The sequence below is a fragment of the Anomalospiza imberbis genome, chromosome 8, assembly GCF_031753505.1.
Source record: "Anomalospiza imberbis isolate Cuckoo-Finch-1a 21T00152 chromosome 8, ASM3175350v1, whole genome shotgun sequence".
Classification (NCBI taxonomy): domain Eukaryota; kingdom Metazoa; phylum Chordata; class Aves; order Passeriformes; family Viduidae; genus Anomalospiza; species Anomalospiza imberbis.
The window spans coordinates 18,942,956-18,954,059 of record NC_089688.1 but is presented as its reverse complement, the minus strand read 5'-3'; the positions used below and the strand labels follow the sequence as shown (position 1 = coordinate 18,954,059).

General features: G+C 42.1%; 1 protein-coding gene across 2 annotated transcripts in view; it reads left to right on the top strand.

Annotated features, from left to right (window-relative positions):
* Nucleotides 1-5,556: 5,556 nt before the first annotated feature.
* Nucleotides 5,557-11,104, top strand: part of HTR7 (5-hydroxytryptamine receptor 7) — a 29,595-nt gene continuing 24,047 nt past the window's right edge. For both annotated transcript variants that reach the window (XM_068197627.1, XM_068197628.1), the window contains exon 1: nucleotides 5,557-6,343. In XM_068197627.1, the coding sequence (XP_068053728.1) occupies nucleotides 5,817-6,343 (527 nt within the window). In that variant the 5' untranslated portion in view covers nucleotides 5,557-5,816. The remainder of the gene's footprint in view (nucleotides 6,344-11,104) is intronic.

The following is an 11,104-nucleotide window of genomic DNA, read 5'->3' as shown; positions in this document are numbered from 1 at the left end:
CCAGGTGGAGCGGTAGCCCTGCTCCAGTGGCGTGTTTATCCCCTGTGAAACTGGTTCGGTTCTGTGTGAACGTTGCCAATAAAAATTAAAACCAATCTCTTCTATTTACAGTTTTATAGTTATTCTCTTTCATACAAAGGCCCGAGCTGCCATGTCAAAGATAAGCCTGACGCCCAAGAGGACAGAGGAATTCTCACAGACCGATGAATCAGATACAATTTCACAGTGTGGCATTGCCACAAAAAGTACTAATACTGTTCTATGGCTGACAAATAGCACGGAATATGTAAAATACAAATGGAAATTCTCAGTAGTCGGTTTTTGGTGACTTAGAGCGGCCGCTGAAGACAGCAAGTCTGCAATTCCTGTCAAACTTCAGGTGGCCAGACCAGGGGGTCCTTCCCTTTTTCTGTCTTCAATTTGAGCTACATGCTCACCAGGGGAAGTCTGTGGTGTATCTGGAGCCCTGAATTCTTAATAAGGAAAAAATACTTCTAACCAAGGCCAAGGCTGCTGCCAAACCCTGAACATCCCTCCTTACAGGGTCTGACCTTGATGCAGGTTGTGCAGGCTGTGTACATGGGAATTGTGGGGACCTGGGACTCATTTATACCAAAGAGATCACTTGGTTAACAAAGTATGGCTGAGAAACAACAGTGCTTTCTTGGCGTGTTTCTGGACTCCCTGTGTGATGAGTTGCAAATACCTGGGATGGTGGTAGCAGAGAAGCTACTTGTGGCTGCAGACCCTGGACTAGGAGGGTCAGTTGAAAACAGCTCCCACATCTGTATGGCAGGAAAAATCCACATCACTCTGAAAGGGATAAAAATTCCCAGCTGGTAAACCATCGTTATTCATGCCACATCAGCATTTTTTCTTGACAATATTAGATCAAGATATTTCAGTAAAGAAGTTCTGTTTTAGTCCATCTGCATCTGTAAGGTGCTTGCCTGTGACATCACATCAGCCAATACTGCTTCTCTGCCAGCCATTTGAACAAGCAGCACAGCCTGCATGGTATTGCCAAGGCTTTTCTTCGATGTGTGTGAAAATGGAACAGCTCAAGATATTATTCCAGGTTTTCTTTGGCTTAGTGTTTGATGTAACTTGATTTGTCTTAAATGAATGTAAAAAGCGATCCAGAAGCACGTATCAGTTATTTCTGAATGGCCCTACTGCAGCAGTGTTCAGAAATATCAAAGAAGATTAAGCAACCTTTGTGCTTGGCAGTATACAAGCAAAAGAAACCCTTCTTTGAGGTGCTTAAAATGGAGGACATTTAAACAGATCTTCATGCAGAAGATCTGCAGAACCCTGTTTGCTGCAATGGTGTAAGAATCCAAGTATGAAGCACTTTTAGCACCAGGTAACACAAATTGTACTCAGAGCGGGCCACAGCCTTATTTCCCATGTTATTATTTAGATATTACTGCTTTTATTTACATGAGACCCAGTGGTCTGGGGCAAGCTTCCTTATGGTCCTCACTGTTGAGCTGCAAGCTTTCTAACATGCTTTGTTTTATTGCAGTCCTGAAATTCTCCTTGGTGAGAACAGATCTTACTCCAAGTGTTTCTTTCCAATACACTTAGACCTCAAGACAGTCCTTTCAGTAAATTTTAATGCAGAAACTGTCACAATTTTTCTAATAGGTTTTTGATGGGCAGCCCATGTAGCAACTGTTAGGGTTTTTTTGCTTTAGTTCTGCATTTGGCGCTTTTTGGGTGCTAAGATTTTATTTATTACTATCTACCTCAGCAACTCAGTAACATGAATGTCACAGTCACTTTTATCATAACCTCATAACCTCCAATGTAAAGGTACAGATGGAGTTTTCAGAGTTGGGAGCTTTTGAGTGATACAGAATTTTAAGCACAAATGTCATCTTAATTGTTCATTTTCTTTTCAGATGCCAGCTTGTTGTTGTTAGTATTTGCTGGTTCCAGAAAAGGGAAGACATAATTTCATATTTAAGTTGCACAGATGAAAGTATTTATTTTGACAATGGTAAGAAATGGCCAAATATGGGAATAGTTACCTCTCTGTTTTACTGCCGCAGAGTGATGATGATTTATCTTCACAAAGACAAGAAAAGGCAGAAAAGTGCAGCTGCAACATATTTGCTAGAAATTAGACAAATGTTATTTGCTAAACAGTACATGCTGGGAATAAAAATCAAGGTTTCAGTAATGAAAAGGAAAGGGAAAGGGAAAGGGAAAGGGAAAGGGAAAGGGAAAGGGAAAGGGAAAGGGAAAGGGAAAGGGAAAGGGAAAGGAAAGGAAAGGAAAGGAAAGGAAAGGAAAGGAAAGAAATATGACAGACAAATGAAAACAACAGAGGAGATAAGCTCTCTCAGGCAAGGAAGGACAAAAGAGGGGATGATAAGAAAGAACAAGAAAAAATTCTGATCTGATTATTTATTGCATTGCATACTCATGTTACCTTCCTGCCATGTGTACAATATTGAATGGTTTAAGAAGGGAAACCTTCAGGTTTTTCAGCTAAGATGAGCAGGGCTATTGTTTTCTAGAGGCAGCTGTGTGAGGGAAGGTGTTACCATGCTGGGCTGTCAGCGTTTTCTCCTCTGCTGCTGAAGCTCTTGCACTACATTCCTTGACCCATTTCAGGCAGGATCCTCCAAGTTAGCACAGGCCTGCTGGAGGAGGGGAAAAAATTAAACAGAGGAGTTAACTACTTTGGGAGAGGGAAAAAAATCAAAGTAAAAAGTTCTCTTGCAATTTTTTTCTTTTTATAATCTGAAAGTTTTCTATATAACAATAATAAAATACCAAAGGTGAGATTTGCAAATAAAATACATTATCAAATATTAACAAAGTATTTTAACTTCACTAAGTGCAGAAAGAAAGGACCTAGGACAGAATTGGAGGTATATAGAAATATTAAGAGGCTTTTATGCATAGAGAGCCTAAATTACCCAAAGGACAGGATTTTACTAAGCCCAGCCAGAAAAAAATGTTTTGATTATATTCTTTGAAGCTTAATGGAAGGTGAAAAATAATTTCTTGGGTAGAGAACAAATGTCAGCTTGTTATTCTTGACACCTAATTGGACATTTGTTTCACTTCTGTATTCTGTCTGGAACATGTTAGAATTTAAAAATATGATCACTGAAGACAAAAGTGGGATGTACCCTTGGAAAGATGGAGTCCTACTTTCATGTGTTGTTATTTGAAGTGCCTAGAATAGATGTCATCTCATGGAATGATGGATTCTCTTTGCTTTTCCAGACACTGGCCATGTGAAACCCTGTAAACACTCACGGAAAGCACCTCACTGGATTCAGCCCAGCCTGGGAAACCAGAAGTTATTTTAGGTGTGTCCTAGTAAAAAGCTTTCAAGGAACATATTTTAGAGATGTGTCAGCTGCTTTGTCTTGCCAGGGTTTTTCACATCTTCTCTGCAATAGTACATAAATCCCTTTCTATAATGGTACATAAATTGACTTAAATTGATTTGTTTCTTCAAAGGTAAGATTACAATGGCAAATGCAAAGAGTGGTAACATGGCCTTTGAGAAGGAAAGAAATCAGGTGGTTAACTTGGAATGAACTGTAAGGGAATTTAATATACAGAACAAAAGACAAAATTCACTCCTACTTTTGCGTTGGAATGGGTAGGAGTCATCCGTACCTTACCAAATAATCCTGTGTATCATCCACTGAGAACATTTAGAGTCACATCCCAGAAGGGTATTGAAAAGCTGTGGAGAAGAATGACTGATTTAATGAACTGTGTTAACGCATTTGCAGGAAGCACCAGATTATAATTTGCTTTGCCTTAGTGACATTTTAAGCAACTGAAAAATTGCTTTTACTGGGAGTATTAAACTGTACAATTTTATCAGCTTTTGTGATAAGAATCTATTTTGAACAAAATTTACTAAGTTCCTAACTCCTTAGCTGTACTTCAGATGCTATTTTTGAAAAAATATGTTCAACCAATAAGGAAACATTCTCTCTCCAAGTTTTGCCTTAATGTTTTAATTTAGATTATGTCCTTGCCATTTCTAAAGGCCTTTTCCTTCCTAATATTTGCTTAACTGAGGAGGAAAAAAGACTTCATTTATCACCTGGTGGGGTAACTCACCTGAAGCTCAAGGTTCATGAACACATTTTGGGTGGTTAACAGGGGTTTTTATTTTTCTGATTTCGTTGCTTTTGTTGTGATTGGACACAATAAAGCAATTAGCAAAATGTAGGGAAACACTTGACTAAACAGGAAAATGCTTTCGACTTGGTAATGGTCAAGGAGCTGCCCAGCAAGATTTCATCCATATCATTGCTTGTTTTATTATTGTAGTCAAATCAAGATGTGGGGGTGGTAGGGAAGGGCAGCAATTGAACTACCAAACCCTGAATTTCTGACCACAGGAGGCTCTGCCTGTGCTCAATCTGTGTTCTGTGAGTCAAGTATGGAAGCCTCAGTTGCTATGGATTTGTGTTTCACTAGTCTGTAGGACTGTCAGTTGAGGGTTTTGTTTGTTTGGTTGGTTTTTTTCCCCAATAACTGGATACTTAACTAGGTTTGTCTTCAAAGCAGATTTTAAAGTCGGTATAATGTGCAACCATCCTGCAGCCTTTCTTACTGCTGAGCCACACAAACAGTTCTTCCCTGTCCCGTGCATACTTAAACAAAACTATCTATGTTGTTGCAAGATCTCCCCTCATTTTAACTTCGTGGTTCTTGATACATCTGGGACCAACACTTTTTATTTCCTCTCCTTCTCTAGTTCATCTGGCTTCTGTCTCATGTTGAAAATGTGAGGGACACTCAGGAGCTGGTGTTTCTTGTTTTTAGTCCTTACTGTTTGGCATGTTACTATATCAAGGGGTGTCATCTGCTGGCATCCCATGGGTAACTCACAATTCAAACAGTTAATTTTTGCCCCACTTGGAGGCAAGAATAGGACTTAAAGAATTGAGGAAGCTAGTGAGTCACAGAAATTAGCTTGTCTAAGAGTCCAAGGAATCTACAAGAAAAGCAGGTAATTCAAGCAATAGGAGTTTGTTGGTTTTAGCTTTACAGAAGGAATTACACATGGAACAGTGAGTAAATTCAAAATCAGGGTATAAAAATATGAATAAAAGAGAAAGTATAGGTGATAGTATTCACACCAACTTATTATGAAGAAGAATCTACAGGCTTGGATACACAGAGAAGTGCTTACATACACAGCAGGTGCCACAGGGCTGTGCCGGAGCCGGCAAACCGAGAGGCTCGAACCCCGCTCCGGCCGGGGCACCTCCGCCTGCCTGGCCTCTGCGCCAGCCGCGGTCACCCGCCCGCAGCTTCCCGGGTGAGACCCGCGTACATAACATACACAAATACACACGTATACATAGACACACATACACAGGGGGTTCCCAGAACGCCCCTCGCTTGGGGCGGCCGCGAAGGAGAAGCCACAGGAGGAACCGGCTCCCCGGACTGCGGGGAAGGGGCGCACCCCCACCTGCAGCTCAGAGGGCAGAAGGGAGAGGGAGGCGGAGCGGTTCCCATCCCGTCGCCTGTCGCCTTCGGAAAGCAGCCGCTGGTGGGAGGTAGCGGCCGCCACCCCCGCCCGCCCCTCTGCCCGCGGGCTGGGGGCGATAGCGCCGTGCCCACCCCGCGGCCACCCGGGATGCGCCGCGGGCGAGCCCGGCTGCCCCGGGGGAAGTTGAAGGCTGGGCCCCCACGGGCCGCTCGGCCGGCTGCGAGGGGGCGGGCGGCGCCGGGCGCCCGAGGAGGAGCCCGAGCATCCCGGCGCCGGGGACAGCCGGAGAACGGGCGGCGAGGCTTCATGGGCTGCTCACGCCACCATGGTGCTCGCCCTCAACGGCAGCCACCTCTACGGTAACCTGCGGCCCCTGGTCCTGGAGGAGCCGCGGGCGCTGGGCGGCGGCAGGATGATCGCCGGCTCCTGGCCCCCGCGCAGCCTGGCCAAGCTCGGCCCGTCGCCCTCCCCGTCGGCGCTGCCCACGGCGAGCCCCCTCCCCGCCAACGACTCCCAGTGCGGGGAGCAGATCCTCAGCTACGGCAGCGCGGAGAAAGTTCTCATCGGGGCCGTGCTCTGCCTCATCACCCTGCTGACCATCGCCGGCAACTGCCTGGTGGTGATCTCCGTCTGCTTCGTGAAGAAGCTGCGGCAGCCCTCCAACTATCTCATCGTCTCGCTGGCCCTGGCCGATCTCTCGGTGGCCCTGGCCGTCATGCCCTTCGTCAGCGTCACCGACCTTATCGGCGGGGAGTGGATCTTCGGGCGCCTCTTCTGCAACGTCTTCATCGCCATGGACGTCATGTGCTGCACGGCCTCCATCATGACCCTCTGTGTGATAAGTATCGACAGGTGAGAGAGCCCGGCGCCCCGAGCCCTGCCCTGGCCTCCCGCCGCTCCGGGGGACCGGCCCGCGCACTGCCCGCAGCCCCGGCGCGGGGGACCCGCGCTGAGCGGTCCCACCAGCGCTCTCCTGCCTCCTCCTCCGGCTCCCTTGGAAATGAGCCGTGCTCAGAGCAGGGAGCGAGGCGAGTGCCAGCCCGCAGCCTCTGTTCGAAGGAGCCCGCCGGAGCAGGGTGAGCTGCCGCCCATATGCGAGCCCAGCTGCCTGGCTGTCCCTGGCTGTCCCTCTGGGTAACTTCTTGCTGCCCCTCGGGAGCCAGGGTGTCAAAGCAAAACCGGACCTAAACCGTCGACGTTTACCATGGCTCTATGCAAGTAAATAGGGCATTTCCAGCTACTTGAAATTTTGGAACATATGTCTTTAAACTGCTTTATACCACAGGTAGATTTGAGTTGATTCTTTCAAAGTGACAGTGCAACCTCACTGGGTTCAGTGGAGTTTTAACAGACTAGAGAAGGTGCAGTAATTATAGCTTCCTAAGGTTTTATCTTTATTCTAGGACAATCCTAGAATAGCTCAATTTCATTTTTGACAAATAATGTTTTGTTTGAAGGAAAAATTACTTTCAAACGTTTGCTTTTTAAAAATTTGCATCTGCTGTCTTAAAAACCAAGTTATGCTCATTGGCATTTAGCTTCTTCCAAAAGATACAGTCACTGGGGCAACAGGGAGGTGTGTACCCACTGCAGAAGGTGTGTACATCTTAGGTGTTCAGTTCTGATGTAAAAACCATACCAAAGAGCCCACATTTGCTTGTGTCAGTCCTCTACAAAGGAAGGCTGTCAGATTCCTTTTTTCCATGCAGGTTCTATTCTAAAGTAAGTTGCAGCCTGTAGCTTCCCTTCTCCACAGCCTAAATTCTATGCCAAGAATTTTAACAGCTAGAAAGTAATTTTTCATTAAAACTTTACACAACTGGCTGAAATTGAAAAACCTTGTAACTAGATTTTAGAAGTAGTTTACCAACTCTCATATCCAACAGCAGCCTTGACTGTTTACTTCAGAAAGTTTTAAGAAAAGCTCTGCATTAGGTTTCTGCAAAGCAACAATATTTCAAAAGAGATTCCTACAGTAAATGGAGGTTGTTTCGTATCAGGGAGCATCACAGTTTGTATTCATTTCAGAACTTTAATTTCTGTACAAGCATCCTCTGTTCTAGTACTCTTTATTTTGTGACTTCTATGTTGGCCAGCAGTCAGCTGAATGCTGCAAAGCATCTTGTAGCAATGAAATCCACATTTGACAGTATCTAACGATCTGTGGTTTTGGTGTTGGTTTGGTTTTTTTTTTTTTTCATTGCTGTTACATTGACATTTGCTTAATTTTAATTTATCTAAGTTAATTTTAAAACTTAACTCCTGTATTGCAAGAGAATATGAATAGGCTTATCTACCTTCCCAATGTTATTCTCTGCTTTTCTATTCTATTTGTAAGATAGGTGATTTCCTTTTTACACTCTTTCCCCATAAAGTGTGTCTGTTCTTTGATTGTTCTTCTGTCCATCTCTGAGCTCTCCATCTCAATTTCTACCAACCTTTTGAAAACAGGTTTACATAATTAAGCTTTCTTAAGGACGTGTGATGATTCACATTGTAGCACTGGGCTTTTGCTCTTTTCTATTTCTTAGTTTAACATTTGAGGTCACTGCTGTGTGCTGAACAGGGACTTTGGCTGAACTGGTCACACTGATGACTGCATCTCTTGTTCTTTCAGTTCTCCCTCCACTCCCCTCTCCCCCTAAAATACTAACAAGAGATATATCTCTGTATTGAGAAAGAACATAACCTCTTGTAAATGACTAATTTTCACCAGCTAGTGCTGATTTAAACTAGAATTATTCTCCTCTTTGTGTTCTCACTTCTTTCACTGAATGTTTATTGAACACCATCTCTTCATAATTCATTATACTGTTGTCTACTGCCTACTTGAAATTAAAATTCTGTGACTTATGATGCTTAACCTCTGTCACCCAAATCCATTATATAGCTGAGATAGTTGGTATCATAAATAAAAGGAGACAAGTGAGCAATTCATTAACAAAATGTCTCTACTACTCGGCAATAAAGAATTAAAAAATCCCCATGATTTGTAATCTTATTTAAAAATAATTAATCTTATACTGCTGTACTACTGCTAAGCCAGCCAAATATTAGTTTTGTATATTAAGAAATCTTTGAATAGTGCATATCTACAAAACATGCAAAGCAGGGAGGCAGTATGAAAATCAAATGTGAATGATGAAATGTTGCCAGTCTCGCATTGGTGGTAATGGTGCTGTCATATCTGCAGTTGTTCTTACACATATATAGTTAGGAAATCCTTGAATGATCACTGAGGAAAATTTATCTCTGAAAACACATACCTCCAGTTTAAGTTTTGTTTGTGCTACAGGAGCTGCAAATCACAATGTATACAGTGCATTAGAGGGTCAGACCATTTTCACAAGGCTTTGGTGAAACCACTTCCATGTTTTCTGTTATGTAGGAGGAGAAGATTACCAATGATACCTCCCTTACTAGTCTTACTATCTCAGGACAACTAATGGAAATACAGGACCAGGAAATTTCAATCAGAAATTCCAGAAGTAGAGAATGTGAATGAAATTCACTGTCCTTCAAGTAGGCCACTATCCTTGGAGGCATTTAGATATACGTAAATCTTTAAGATCTTGAGGTTACATGGGAGACATTTCTTTAGGAAGAAGGGTTAAGGCAGGACAAAGAAACATTTTTGAAATATAATTAGGAATTGCACTGTCATCTGTTTCTTTAGGGCACTATAGGAAACTTTTGTTGTGATCCAGTAGCATCTCTCCTGAAGTAAAAGATGAGGCTGTTGCGAGCAGTGCAGAGAGAGCAAATAAATTGGCTATTTTAAAATTTGTTAAATCTCTAGAATCTTCCTGAAGCAGATATGAGAATTGGGTAAATAGTTGAAATATTACTACTGAATTAATCTTAAAGAACCAAATTTGTTACAAACTGTTAGGCAGGGTTTGTAAAGAGAAATAATACCTTTTATTAAACAAACAATTTAGTTAGTAAAACAGAGGCTTTGAGGAGCTACCAAGAAGGATGAGTAAATTGAAAAGGCTTTTTGATTTGTTTCCCTTGCACAAATATGTGCTACTCAGCTTATGCCACAGAGAGCACTGAAATGCCAGTAGCTGGCAAGCCTATTGCTCACAGAGTGATTTTGCTGCACAGTCCTTAGTGGTGGATGTGGTTTTTATGCTTCTGAAAGGAGCATATTAGCATAGAGTATACAAACGGGCTGGTTTCATTCTGTTGGAAAACCTTGTATTTTTTTCCTAGTTAGACACACCAAGCACTTCTTGTACATTTTAAGTTGCTTCTATTCTAAGTAGTGCAAACTATAAGGGTGCAAAGTAGATGGTAGTGTGCTATTATGGGGATAACTTTGGACAGGGTGCACAAGGAAGCAACTAGGTTGGAAAGGTCGTTTGATTATCCACAAAAATCTAAATTTGTGGAGATTTGTTTCACAACATAAAAACCTTCACAGATCTTTGTCAGGGGACCTGAGATGAACATATATTTTAGATATCTCTATTTTATTTAAGCCCTCACTTTGGAGGAAGGCTATCTGCTTACAGGCAGGTGTGTCAGAACTAAAACAGATATGATGGAAAGACAAGAGTATTTATGCCTTTTCAATTTTTTTAAGGATTAAACAGGCAAGACAACTTAATACTTAGTCAATGATCACCTTTGCTAGTCTCTCCATCCATGATATGGATATTAGCTCTGTAGAAAGGTAGAAGCTACAGAGACTTTTGCAGGATAATTGAACAGAATTGAATTCTTCTTTAAGAATTTCCTATTAGTGTTTTGGGATATTTTTTTCTTTTGCTCTTAAGGCTCCACTTTTCTGGTTCTGAATTAAATAGATTATATCACATCACAATTCCTTTACATTCCTTACATTTAAGAGTGAGAAAACATTATGAGTAAATTATGAGGGATGGATACAAACCACATCTTGGTGGGGAATGAAAAAAAAAAAGGGAATTAATTGTGTTTGAACTGGTGGTGTTTTCATGCTGATTCATCATGCTATTCTGACCCAAGATAGCTACAAAAATGCTGTTTTGGAGAGTATCCACAAGATAACTGCATAAGTAGCAATTTTTAATTCAATTTAAAAATAGTTCTTTGACTTAGAAAGTGATAAAGAAACATAACTACTCAACTACAGTTGAAGCATTATAACACTTTCCCTACACCCACACAAGTAATGAAACATTTTTTTGGGAACTTTTCCAGTCTGTATCTTGGCCAACAATTCACGAGTATTCCAGGCTTCCATTAAATTGATGAGGATTTAGAATTTCTATGCAAATAAATGGGCCTTTTTGTTCATCCTGAGATTTTTATGTACGAAGATCATCTCTCTCTCCCTGCCTGCTGCTGAGATTTTTATGTACGAAGATCATCTCTCTCTCCCTGCCTGCTGCCACACTCCAAGTATGAGTACTTATGCTTCTCCTTAGAATGTGTCAGTCCCAAAAGTTCACTGGCTTCTTTAGTCCTCATTCCATGTCTAGGACTTGCGCAGACCTCAAATTTCCTCAGAGGAAGAATTTGGAACAAAAATTAAATAAAGATTTAGGCACTTTCAATAGAATCCAGATGTCTAAATTCTACCTACATCCCAAGCTGATAATATGACCTGAAAACTGTTAGCAG